Raw genomic sequence first — 13,999 nt, forward strand, 5'->3', positions numbered from 1 at the left:
CGATTCCTTCCAGATGGGCGAAAGCAAGAAGAATCGATGGACAGGGTGAATAGTTTAATCAAGGGTCCACACAGAGCCTCGGCGCAGTACCTGAGTACACAACCTGGAACCCCGTCTGGACCCGGTGAAAAAAGATCGGCAATTTCCTGATCATTATTTGCCAACGTATTACAAAATGATAGCGCGGATGGGTGTGCGGACATTCTACGCTTACCGGTTACGAAGTAGTAAAACTGATTAAGGTCCTGAGAAAAACGTATCCTGCATCGAGATAGGTAGTTCTTATAGCATTGTGCATTAAGAACTGAAAAGTTTGACCGAGCTATTACATAGCGAGAGTGAGAAGTTGTAGAACCAACTTCTTGAAATTTTGTATAAAGTCTTGATTTTAAGTTTTTTAGGCTGGATAACTCTTTGGTAAACCAAGGGGGTTTCCCAGATCTAATCGGACAAGAAAGCGGGACACAAGAATCAAAAAATGTGCCAAGAGCATTGTACAAAATGTTTGTGCCTTTTATGACATCAGTGCACATGTACAAAGCGGACCAATCAAAATCCATAATTAGATTATTAAGCTTCGAAAACTCGGCTTTACGAAAGCAACGGACACGTTCAGGTAGCTTACTCGACCAATCCAATACAGTTGGTCCTATATCTAACGACACTTCGAAAGTAGGATGGTAGGCGTCTTCAGGTATAGTGAGCGGAAGGGCTCGGGTTAACATATGTTTTTAACTTTAAACTTTAGAAGTGTAAATGATATTTTATCTAGCAATGCTGCAACAAATTCCTTATGACTCTGAAGAGCCGTATTGCTTTGGACCCCATCAACACTGTACGCCAGAATAATCTCCTCGCTCATTGTTTAATTTTAAATGCTTAGAGCACCAGCTGACTTCATAATCGATTTCATTGCTGTTATCTGTAAATGGAAGCAATATAAAGATAAGAAAGTGAGAAAGGTCATATAATTTAGAGTTTAGATTTATTTACATAATTCATTTTGTTTGTAGTGGGGCGGATCGAAGCTCAACTCTCCCACAACGCAATTGATGCTCCAGTGAACCTCCGAGTAACCGTCATAAGAAATGAAAACCGTTGTGTTTCGTGGTTTATATATAATTATGTGTGTGTATTTGGTTGAGGGGTCGCGCGGTAGATCGGCCGTCTGAAGCGGTGGTGAAATCGTAACTAACTAACTCTATGCCTCATGATGCTTTTGCTGCCGTGAACGCCGTGTGGATCGCGGATTGTGGATCCGAGCGCCCCTCCGAGCGCGCGAGAGCGAGTTGGCACAGTGCGCGGAAATTGTTTACTGCTGGCCTGAACATCCTCCCCCCCCCTTGCAGGATTGCAAAGTATAATGGGGTGGCCTATGGCTGGGCGTACACCCCGGACCCGATTCATCCAAAAATAACGCTCTGGACTTGACAAGGACGTCGACTCAGTGTCGCTCCACGATCGGATAGGCGTGCGGATGCGCAAAACGGGGCTTGCTCTTGAGGAATCTATGGATGGCGCCGTGGGTCCTACGACGGGGCGGCTCGCGGGGAGACGAGTGTTTCGCTCGTCGTGGGCCGATTAAGATGGCGACGGTGCAGTCGCGGCTGAGCGGGCTGGACGACGAGGGCGGCGTTTGGCATGGTTCGATTTAGATGGCGACGATGCTCCCGAGGCTAAGCGGGCTGGACGACGAGACGCGGGTACGTGGAGTAGCGTGTGGTGGTTCTTGCCACACACCCTGCACAGCCCGCCACTGTGACAATCCTTGCCGGAGTGTTGGTGAGCCAGGCAGTTCGGAGTCTCTCTTCGGGGCTCAGAAGAAGAAATTGGTGGAAGGTCCGTAGCGGATGGACTCCTTGGCAGATTCGGCACGGTAGGAGCCAATTTCCCGAGCACGTCGGTTCTCCATGGTGCGGTGGCGCGGGGACGTGGGGCCATATCTGGATGCGGAGAACTACGATGAAATAAATTCGAAGAGACATTAGTACCGATTTTGGAACGGGTGTAAGACACATTTAAGCCATTGGAATTTGCCGCCCGATTACATGGTCTGGTGAGGCTGTGTTGATCTACGGACGGATTCACATTCAAGTTCAGTCTTGAATTCGGAATTGTGCGTTGAGCTTTCATACAGTGAATATTTTGAAAATATTCCCTTCGGTCAAGCGTAGGAGACCGTCCGAGAACTTCTGCGGAGGGAACTGGAAGAAAATTGCTGTCGTAGAAAAAGACCCCGAGTCTTCTACCAGTTTGATAGGTCGTCTGGAAATTTGACTCGACAGCGATGAGATTTGATTCATCACCTGAGGCACTGGACCTGTGAGTACCCAGCCGAAAATGATTTCCTGCCCGAGGAGAGAGCCACAGATGTTGGTCAGTGAGCCACTTAACTGGATGGACGGAAGGATATCCGCTCCAATCAGGACATCTATTTGTGAACTCTCATAGAAGGTCGGATCCGCCCATGAGAGGTACGGCAGGTCTTTCAAGAACCTTTGCGAGATCGGATGCGATGGAATATTCGCGGCCAATTCCGGAATAACATAGGCTGTGGCATTTAGTTGTAAGCCCGGCTTAGTCGGAGAACGGATGGAAAAACTGCAGAGCTTCTTTGACTGAGCGGATACGGCACTATTTAGGCTGGAGACCTGTGCCTGGATACGTTGGAATGGCAATTTGATCATGTCCACAAGACGTTCTGTAATGCACGTCGCCTCTGAGCCAGAGTCGATCAGAGCGCGGGCGTGGAAAGTTTTTCCCAAGTGGCAATTATTAACGATGGCCGTGCCTAGAAGGACAGCACTCGTGCCGGAGGCGAAATACGACTGAAGGTTTGGCAGAGCTTCGGAGGAATTTGTATTTTGCACGCTTGGTTCTCGTAGATGTAGCTGGGGCCACGCTGAGGAATTTTGTGCAGTTGTGGAAATCGCTTCGCTGGAGTTTGCTGGATTGCTACGGTGTAGAAGCGTGTGGTGCCGGTCTCCACAAGTGATACAATTGTGGGCGCTTTGTCATGCTCGTATCTGGTGGCCCCTTGCAAAGCAGTTCAAACAAAGCTGCTTTTGCTTAATGTAGTCGGCGTGAGCGTCAGCGGGCATTTGAAGGAAGTGAGGGCATAAACGGATTGGATGATACTCTTTGGAGCAGAGATCACACGTGCTCCTCATTTGATTCACTGTTGTCTCGAACGAGTGGACACTTCTAGGGTAAGGACTTCTTTTGGACCGAAACGGATTGCTGGAATTGTTTGAAGTGGGTATGCTCGCCCTGGAGTGGGCCTGAGCTTCCATGCCTGGATGGCCGTCCTCGGTCACTTCGAGAGACAGGTACCGCTCCGCCAGGAACTTGTCCATGGCGTGCCAGGTGGGAATTTCGGACTTGTGCGTCACGGATTGCTCCCAAAGCTCTAAGGTTGTCTTTGGCAGCTTAGCGGAAATGAGGTACCCTAACACTCCGTCAGCGAAAGCGCTGTCTGTGGAGACCTCGGATTGGGTGAGTGTCGTGAGGCACTTGTGGACGGCCCTCTGGAGCTCCTTTAGCGCTGCTGCTGACTCGGTACGGATTTGGGGTAGACTGAAAAGGATCTTCAGCTGGGCCTTGAGTATCAGCCTCTTGTTTTGGGAACGCTCACGGAGGGCGTTCCATGCGGACGCGAAACCCTCGTTCGTGAGTGGAGCCTGTGCCACAATGTCTTGGGCCTCACCGCTCTTCCTTTTGTTGAGGGGGAACAGTTTTTCCACTGGAGCCAACTTCGGGTTTCCTATGTAGATGGTGGTGAACAGGTCTCGGAACGTGGGCCATTGCTGGTAGTCCCCACTGAAAACTTCAGTGTCACATGGAGGGAGGCGGTAACCGCCGGAAGTCGGCACTTGAACGGCCAGTTGCGGCGTGTGAGGGACAGTCGGGGGCTCGAGCTGATCGTTCAGTTCGGCCAGGCATTGCGCGTAGACCGCGTAGCAGTCATCGTACATCTCTTGGACATCAGCTACACCCTCTGGATCCTTTTCCGCCATTGTCACCGAACAGGCCTCGAACTCCGCGTCCACCTTTGCCCACGGGCTTCGGAGCTGTTCTCGATGGACTTGGGAGAGCGAGCGGGTTGGTGTGCTAGCATCTGGAGCGCTGAGCTTCTGGTCGAAGCGGGTCAGTCTGCTTGCAGCCAAGGCAAACTTAGACTGTGCGGAACTGGCGGCCGATTGGGCCATAGTGCTAGAAGCCGTGCGAGGGACTCCCGAGGGGAGCAACAAGGCCTCGAAGGCATGTGGTGCGTGAGCCCTGGACGTGGTCGGACCTCGCTCAGCTGGGGCCGGACGTGATGATGTGGGCGTAGTGACTGAGCCGTTGGAGCTGGGTGGATGGGTCAAACTCAGCGAACTCACCCGCTTAAACTTCTTGCGAGATTTCTTTTCAACAGTGGGCATGTTTTGCTGATGGATTTGCGATAACGCGTATTAGAGTCGCAAAGGTATGTGAGCGGAAATGGCGACGTGGAAGTTCAGTTTATTTTATGGAAATAGTACACCGTCGCCGGAATATAACGATATAAATACTACGATCAACAAAGAAATGTCCAACCAAGAACGAAAATTGAGGATGGACGATAATATTGAGGCACGAGGTACCAATATATAGAGTCGGTTGCAAACGTCCGTTCAAAACAATATACTCTCGAAATGCAGGGTAGCGCGTCACTTGGCGTTCAGTTACGGTCAAGCGCTGCACCGAAAAATATTCTCCCAACAACTACAACGCAGGCAAAGAAACGGTAGAGAAGCGAAATCGAAAAGAAAAACGAAAGAATGCACCGGTGCTGCTGCTTGTATGTGTGTATGTGTGGCTGTAAGTGCTATGTACCGCGGCTTGGGTTAACGAACCCCCCTTTTGGCGAGACTTAAAACAACGGCTAAGGACGGTGTATAACCGTTTTATATACAATACAATACAGATGTGGAAGAATATGCTAGTTGAAAATGCGTACGTATATGTAAGACCGTGTATATGTGCCGTATGTATGGAATCGTGTTTTATTTTTATTGGCAATATAATTAGTTAAATATAGATTGATTGGGATTTGTTATTCGATATCTTTAAAAAAATCCGAAAGAACTATAGAACGATGAGCATGCACGGAATGAACAACAAATTAATTGCAAGAATATGTCTTTTTGTTTGTTGCCAGCAGCTTGGATTGCGTTGCTTCCACATATGTATGTTTGTGTGCATGTGCATTTGTCAGCAACGAACGCTCAGCTGGTAGCTGGGAGCGGTAGGAATATTACTTACAGACAGCTATATATTAATGTGGGCACTGGATCGGAGGAGGAACGCAGGAGCGATCCGCCGGTGCTGGCTGGGGTGAGCTTCTCCTTATGGGGAAGGCGAAGATCCGGCTCGAAGGACCAATATTTGTAGTGGGGCGGATCGAAGCTCAACTCTCCCAATACGCAATTGGTGTAGCCGTCATAAGAAATGAAAACCGTTGTGTTTCGTGGTATATATTTAATTATGTGTGTGTATTTGGTTGGGGGGTCGCGCGGTAGATCTGCCGTCTGAAGCGGGGGTGAAATCGTAACTAACTAACTTTATGCCTTATGATGCTTTTGCTGCCGTGAGCGCCGTGTGGATCGTGGATTGGCCTGAACAAGTAATAAGTATCTTGGTGCGTGATATAAGAGTGAGGTGTGATACATAATTGTATAACTAATATAATATATATAAATATAAATATATAAATTGTACAAATAGGTTAGGTTAGGTTAGGTAGAGACGGCTGCCAAGCTCGCTCGGAGCCCAGCACACTTAGGCCGGTTTCGGCCCGTTGTGATACCGCTTGGGATCATTCCCTCCCTGCAGATGAGACTTCATGTCAACAGTTGTCTCATCCAGATGCCCTTATAAAGTTGACGATCTTTCTGGGACATAGCGTGGACATCTTCGAGATGTCGTTCAGAAAGGCAGAGCCCAAGTGATGCAGCCTCTTTCTGCTGAGAGCTGGACAGGAACAGAACAGGTGTTCCACTGTTTCCTCCTCGTCCTCGTCTCTGCAGCTGCGGCAGAAATCATTGTATGGGGCATCCAGCCTGTTTGCGTGGGTGCCTACTAGCCAGTGTCCTGTGAGGGAACGTATGACTGCGCTGCACCTTTCCCTGCCTAGTTTGCAGAGCTCTGAGGTGCGCTTCTTATCTATGGTCGGCCATGTTTGCCGAGCTGTGCGACAACGTGGCCCTATTTGCCACTTGTTGTCTATCAGTCGCGTGTACTGCTCCTTTATGATGAGCTTGCAGGTGGCCATAGGCATACAAATATCCTCCTTATCTTGGAGAAGGGGGGTTGTAGTGCCAGATCTGGCCAGCTCGTCCGCTATGCAGTTGCCCTCGATATCCCGGTGGCCCGGGACCCATATAAGGCTGATAGCAAATTGCTGAGCCATCTCGTGAAGAGATCTGCGGCACTTCGCCACAGTAGCCGAGTTCGAGGAGATCGCGTTAAGTGATCTGATCGCAGCTTGGCTGTCGCTGTAGATGTTTAGATTGGTTGCCGTGGGGGTAACCGTGTGAAGGCAGTACAGAGCCTCCCTGATTGCTGTAACTTCCGCTTGGAAGACGCTACAGTGATCCGGAAGCCTGAAAGATTGCCTTATGTTAAGTTGTTCAGAGTAGATTCCTCCTCCAACCCTGCCGTCCAGTTTTGAGCCATCCGTGAAGATGCTTATGGCCCCGTCTGGGCCGGGGAGTCCCTCGAGCCAATCGTCTCTATGAGGGATGATTATGCTGAATGGAGTCTCCGTGTGCTCCATTGGAACTTGATAGTCCGTTCTTGCTGGGACCATGTTGTTTTTATTTAGTATAGATGAGTGACCTATGTTCTGGGGTACCCATTGTTCAGAGTCCCTAAGACGTATTGCTGCCATTTCTGCCCGCTCCTTTCCTGCAAAGTCAAGGCTCTGAAGGCATAACATGGCGTTTAGCGCATCATTTGGTGTAGTTCGAAGAGCTCCACTGATGCAGAGGGCGGCTGTTCGCTGAACCTTGCCCAGCTGATTGGTGATTGTCCTTTTTGTTAGGGCAGGCCACCAGACAGTAACTCCGTAGAGTATTATAGGTCTGACTATTGCCAGATATATCCATCGGACTATGCTTGGGTTCATGCCCCACTTTAGGCCGATAGCTTTTTTGCAAGTATAGAGTGCTGTCGTTGCCTTCCTCACTCTATCCTTGACATTCAGGTTCCAGCTAAGCTTTTTGTCAATTACCAACCCTAAGTAACTGGCACTGTCGCTGAAGGAGAGCCTGTATCCGTTTAGTGTTGGGGGGTTGAGGGGCGGGACCTTGTATTTTTTTGTGAATAACACGAGTTCCGTTTTCGAGGGATTTAGTCCCAATCCGCGCGATTCTGTCCATTCGGACAATCGAGCAAGCTTTGCGGTCATTAGGTCGCATAGTGTTGGGGGGTATTTCCCCGCAAAGATAATTGCAACGTCATCCGCGTATGCCACTACTTTACAGCCCCCTTCTTCCAGGTCGCATAGAATCTTATTGACTGCAATGTTCCATAGAAGAGGAGACAGAACTTCCCTTGCGGGGTTCCTCTGTTGACATACCTTGACTGGGTGGACGATCCCATCGATGATGTCACCGTCCTGCGTATGAGCAATTGATCAATGAGCATCACCAAGTGACGGTCCACCCCCAGGTCAGTCAGGGCTTCTGTAATGGCGCCCGGTGTGACGTTGTTGAAGGCTCCCTCGATATCGAGAAAAGCTATTAGTGAGTATTCTTTGAGATGCAGGGATTTTTCTACACTCGAGATCACTTCGTGAAGTGCCGTTTCCGTGGATTTTCCTTTCCGGCAGGCATGCTGCGCACTTGAGTACAGCTGGGGACTTATGGTAGTCCGGAATTGTAACCCGATAAGTCTCTCAAAGGTTTTGAGTAGGAAAGACGATAAACTGATTGGTCTAAAGTCTTTCGGGGTTGAGTGTGAGGCTTTGCCTGCTTTAGGGATGAAAACTATCCTAGCCTTAAGCCACGCTTGCGGTATTGTACATACCGCCAGTATCTTCCTGAAGATACTATGTAGCCAGTTTATGGCCGTCTCCCCGGCCTTCTGAAGTTGGGCCGGGATTACCTGGTCCGGGCCTGGCGATTTAAACGGGTTGAAGCTGCTTACTGCCCAACTTATGTTCCGTTTTGTAAGGATATGGTCCATCGATTCTACCGATCCCTCTCCTGGGAGGTGTGACGGCTCGGTGGATGTGCATCCGGGGAAATGCGTGTCGAGCAGAATGTGTAGGGACTCCTCACTAGAGTTGGTCCACGTGCCATCATTCTTTTTGAGGTAACCTACCGAGGGGGTAGTTTTTGAGAGAACTTTCCGGAGTCTTGCGGCCTCCGAAGTTTCCTCGATTTCGGAGCAAAATTTTTGCCAGGAGGCTCTTTTAGCCTTCCTCGTTTCCTTTTTGTATAGTGCTAGACTGGTTTTATAGTCTGCCCAGTGCGTATCCTCCTTAGTTCTTGTGGCTCTTTTGAATAGAGTCCTACAAGTTCTACGAAGGGTGTCTAGTTGCTTAGACCACCAGGAGGGTTTCTTTTTCCCCCTTGGTCTGGTAGAAGGGCATGCTGCCTTGAAGGCTTTGTTGCACGCATCAGTAAACCTGTTCACAAGACGGTTTAGGTTGTCTTCAGTGTTCGGGCAATTAGGGGCGTTAGGAGGGAGTAGCTCCTCCAGGGTTGTGTTATATTTTTCCCAGTTGGCTTTTCTGGGGTGGATATAGTCGGTTGGTTTGGGAATATCGAAGGATAATATCGTCTCGATATACCTGTGGTCCGAGAAGGAGTGGTCTCCAAGGACTCTCCAGCTCTTGATTGTGTCCAGCAGTTTGCTTGACACTAGCGTGAGGTCAATGACCTCCTGCCGATTTTTAATTATAAATGTGGGGTCGTTACCCCGATTGCATATGAATAAATTTGAGTTCAGGATGAAGCTGAACAGTGACTCACCCCTTACATTCGTGTCCGTGCTCCCCCATTGGGTGTGGTGGGCGTTGGCATCGCAACCTATAAGTAGGTCTTTGTCCGTCCTTTCGCTGTCGCTGGCTATTTTGCATACAAGGTCGTTCGGAGGATCATCCTCCTCGTGGGCCATATAGGACGCCACCAGCCTGAGATGATTCCCTTTTAGTTCTAGGCCTGCCGCCGTGTTATCGCCATCGCTATAATTATGGAGCAGAAAGATATTTAGGTGCTTTCTAGCAAGTATGCAGGTACGGATTTTACCTTCATTTTGGGATACAATGATCTTGTATTCCCTCGTCCCCAATCCACAGACCTTGCCTCCTACCACCCAAGGCTCCTGGATCAGGACTACGTCGGCTCCGCTTGCGTCTAGGCGGAGTATGAGAGCAGCCGATGCTGCTTTACAGTGGTGGAGATTTATTTGAAGGATCCTTAGGACCATCTTCAAGATTCTCCACCACCGTGATGTCCGCGTCCGAGTCATCTGAGACTCTCTCTCGGCACATTGACTCAAAGTCGAGCATCAGCTCTGTCTCTGAGGAGAAGCCTTCCTGGTCTGGCTCCAGCTTGTCGTCAGGCGCTTCGATCTCCGCAGCGACATCCTGCACGTCTGGGTTGACGACAGGAAGCGCCGCGGCCGCCGCGTCCAATTTGTACACTTTGATGGTGACCGAGCTGAAGCCGAAGTTTAGCTCTCCTTTTGCTGCCTCTAGCGGGGCCAGCGACTCTTTATTGAGAACGAGCACTGCCTGGTTAGTCGGCCCTTGTGTCGTCTCAACCTTGGCTACCTTCCAATCTGAGGTTGGTAGTCCTGGGTTGCATCTCTGCAGCATCTTGAGGATGCGTTCTGGCTCCTTAAAGGTAGCCGGCACCCAAATTCTGGCCCTCGGTCTGCTGGGCACCTCGCTCCAGTCGACTGCGACGAGTTTCGCCCCAGCATAGACCTCGCCGACCTGCGCTACCGCCGCTTTATAAAGCTTTACAGAGCGCTCGTCTTCGCAGGCAATTATCTTTACATTGCCCTGGAACCACCCCATGTCCTTGCAGACTGGCGGAGGTCCAGGGTCTTTGTCGAGGAGTTCGAAGCAGCGGTTGGCCAGTGCCGCTTCCACCCACTTCCACTGACTCCTTGGGATTCTACCCTCTGCGCTGCCTCTGTCGAGGACACCAATTAGCGTCCTCTCCTTGGCAAAGGAGACATTTGGCAGCACTCTGGAGCGCTTTGCTACCGGTCCCGGTGTCTCCTGCGAGCGCTGCCTCTTGTCTTGGGGAGCCACCTTTTTCTGTTCTAAGGTGAACTCCGGGAGCACGGCCGAAGCCCATTCCACCTTCTTCAGCCAGTCGGCTGATGGGCTGGCTTCACTGCTGGCGTGTTGCCGACGGAGTATGTGCCCTGCACTCCTCTTTTCGGCATATGTGTAGCGTCTGGCTTGGACGCTTGTCGACGGCAAGTCAACCCCCTCCGCTTTACCAGAAGGTCGGGCAGCCGCAATATTGCTTAGCTTTCCTTCCAAGGTGTCAGCTTCGGGAGTTACCTTGCCACCCACACCGGATTCGGGATGGGACCCCCTCGGGTTCGCACAGGCACCTTCCACCTTGCAGGTATTCCCTACTATAGAGCCGGTTGGGCCAGGCCTTTGGGCCGCTGCCTTTCCGAGCTTGGGATTGCTCCCAGTTGGCATTTGGGGAGCGCCGCACTCATTTGTTTTTTTGTTAGTTTTTTGGTTTTTGTTCTTGTTATTATACATCCTGTTCCCACGAGATGCAGAGAAAGGGAAAGGTCAGCCCGGGCAGAGATCCACGTTGCCTGGGTAAGGCATCATTAGAACAGGGGGCTGCCAAGTCCCTGAGCCCTCCGTTAGCGACTGGGCTAGTTTTTATACCGGGCCCCCAGCCAGGCTGACTCTCGGCACGGGTCGAGTAACACACTTAGTCCGGCCCGGTGTGAGGTGGGTGTGGGGGTTGGGATGTGGGTAGGTATTGTGTATGGATGGGAGTGTGTGAGCTACTTATTGAGGCGGCACCACAAGCGCATCGTCAGTGCTGCTACCTAGCTAACACCCGCTGGCTGTCCGGGACTGCTTATTTCGGTACTCTCCCGTGAGGGATGCCCGAGGTAGGCCGTTCGCTATCCGCAACCCGCGACCCGTCCGGTGGCCTCAGCTAGGCCCCCTTTGAGCTACCTCACGAGCTCATCAGACCAGAAATTGTACAAATAACATCGGGCCTACTTTCAGGCGAAGAAAAGAAATATGCTTTCCTATACGCCCGACAAGCGACCACTACAAATCCCCCCGGCCAAAATCACACTTTGGTGTTAAACACATCAAAGGGTGATAGACGCTTGGAGGAAAACCGTTAGCCTGTATTAGGATGCTCACTGTTTTATGTCTTTAGCGTGGTATTTTCCGATAAGCCTACCTTGGGAATCTTCCAACTCGTAATAACTGTGACCAAGCCTACGTTTTATTCTAGCTTTTACAAAAGTAGGAGCAATTGCTCTGCTGAAAGTTGCGTCCTGGCGAACTTTGAACGCTACGTCACGACTTCGAAGATTGTACTGCTGTTCGTTTCGTTGGTGTTGCTTTTGTATTGTTCGTTGGGCTGTTTTTCGAATCACATCAAACGAATCTTCCCGACCAAAACTCACTGTACGATCTTCTAAAACCTGCAAATTTCGTAAGAGCTGATAGGTGTCTCCATTGGTGATCATGTGCTGTCCAAATGCAACCCGATAGGGGCTGTCGTTTAGGGCTGAATTCAGACTAGATCGTAAGGCACAGCTAATAGAACTAAGCTGCTTATCCCAATTAGTTTGATCTGGCTTGATGTAAGCTTTAATGGCTGCTATAACGGATCTGTTAACGCGTTCCGATGCATTGGCTTGAGGTGCGTACGTTTCTTTACGGGTTTTAAAAACGGATTTTTTGAAAGATGGTCCAAAACAACGAAGATACCGATATTTCCGGATTTGCTTCGTGGATACGGACCCAGGAAATCCACAAACAACTTCTGAAACACTCTTTGAGTTTCCTTCACTGGAGCTAATGGGGGTCGTAATGAACGATTCGGGTACTTGGTGCACTTGCAGACCGAACAGCTGTTTATGAACGCTCTCACATCGGTTACTAACCTTGACCAATAATAATATCGTCGAACTCTCTCCAACGTTTTATTAATGCCGCTATGAGCTGCTAACGACTGTTCGTGACTCTGTAGTAGTACATCTGACACCAGCTCCTTTGGAACCCATAGCTTCCAACACAGGTCGTCAGCGATCTGATCAGCAGCCGCGTGTTCTGCTCGCCGATATATACGATTATCGATCACCTTAATGTCTGGCATCTGTGTCTGATTGCATTCAATTTTTCGTTTCAGTTCCAAATATTCTGCCGACTTGAAGCAATCAGACCAGGTTTACCAATCCCTCGCAGCTGAATAGATCAGATCTATCAGATAGATCGCAGATAGATTTTCGGTGTGCACCCGCGACAGAGCATCTGGGACAACATTTTGGCTACCTTTGCGGTGGAAAATTTTGAAGTTTAACCCCTGCAATTTGAGAGCCCATCTTGCCAACCTAGAACTTAGGTCCGATTGTGACATTAGCCACTTCAATGATTCATGGTCGGTATGGATGGAGAACTCGCGCCCTTCCACAAAAGCTCGAAACTTCTTCACACACATTATGGCTGCCAAGCACTCTTTCTCCGTTCTCTTTCGTAGTGATCAGACGCGTTTTTGTTTTGCGCTCCGCATTTTTCCCTTTTGTTTTGAATAAACAGCCGGTGTTTTCCTAAATAAATTCTAATTAAACTTCCTAACCAGACAACAATCTGGAAACCTATTCTATTACGCGAGTGCATGCCTTTTGATTTGTGTAAAAACATTATTTAACTTTTTATTTTTCGGCGTCAGCTTGTGCTTGTGCTTGTGTTTGTGTTGTTGCAGTGAGTGAGTACGCATAACATTGCATTGCAGTCCGCTCTCGTCTGGTAGCTTTTGTTGTTTTATCACTCTCTCGCTATCACCTCAACTTCAATAACTGTTCTTTCTCTCTCGCTCTTTAAACTTTCTGAGCAATAGCGCTCTCTGCTTAGTAGCTCTCGCTATAACCGCTCTCAACTCTGCTCTATTTTTTTACCAATTCCGCTTTGAGCGTTGTCTGGCACATTGGTCTGATACCAATTTGTTTTGCAAATAATAGTAAATAAATAAATAATAAAAAAAAATAAAAATGGAATACGCTGTGGTCTGTGCCAAAAAAAGCTGTAAGAAGCAGATCACCCACGATCAGCCGAATGTCCCCTGCTGGCTCTGCGACAGCGTAGTGCACGCAAAATGCGCTGGATTTTCTGGCCTCGTGAGTGATGCTATAGCCAAACGTAATGGCTTGCATTACAGTTGCGAGGCATGCCGTGCGGTGGAGAAAGACATGGTAGCTTTTATGAGGCAGACGCGGAGTGGCTTTAAGGAGCTGACCGTTGGTTTTAAAAACCAATACGATCGGCTCCTAGCCATGGAGGCTCAGTTTACCGGTTTAAAACTGCTGAATGAGTCTCCGAGGCGCAAAAAGGTCACTCCGCGGGATCTGCAATTGCCAACCGTCACTCAGCCGTGCGCCGCCGAAAAACTGACTCCGACCACTCCAAGTGTGCAGCAGTTGATCTCGTTTGCCACTCCAAGGGCAACGACAGCTGCTGGCGATGCAGATTCGGTAGCCGAATTCATCGCCTCGGAGAATGTGCAGCCAAGTACGTCTGCAGCGTCCGTGTCCGTGGTGTCCGCAAGCTCGCTAGTTGTCCCGTCTATCCCGATCCCACCAGTAAATAGACGTTCCGGACCTCCGGAACACAGGTACTAGGCCTGTGGTGACCAAACCACTGGTGGGAGTCCCACCAAAACGACAAGTTTTTGTTTCACGGCTGGCCCCTGACCTCACATCCAATGATGTAATTGCTTTTATTCAAAGCAAAATAAAA

The 13,999-nt window shown here is 49.6% G+C and overlaps 1 protein-coding gene across 1 annotated transcript; it reads right to left on the reverse strand.

The window, feature by feature from the left end:
- Positions 1-8,872: 8,872 nt before the first annotated feature.
- On the reverse strand, positions 8,873-10,198 carry LOC117186764. Its single transcript, XM_033387984.1, has 2 exons — positions 9,279-10,198; positions 8,873-9,214 (listed from the first exon to the last, which is right to left on the reverse strand). The coding sequence occupies exon 1, from the start codon at positions 10,052-10,054 to the stop codon at positions 9,419-9,421; it is 636 nt and encodes a 211-aa protein (XP_033243875.1). The 5' UTR covers positions 10,055-10,198; the 3' UTR covers positions 8,873-9,214; positions 9,279-9,418.
- Positions 10,199-13,999: the final 3,801 nt, after the last annotated feature.

Source organism: Drosophila miranda, chromosome XR (assembly GCF_003369915.1).
Source record: "Drosophila miranda strain MSH22 chromosome XR, D.miranda_PacBio2.1, whole genome shotgun sequence".
NCBI classification, from domain to species: Eukaryota; Metazoa; Arthropoda; class Insecta; order Diptera; family Drosophilidae; genus Drosophila; species Drosophila miranda.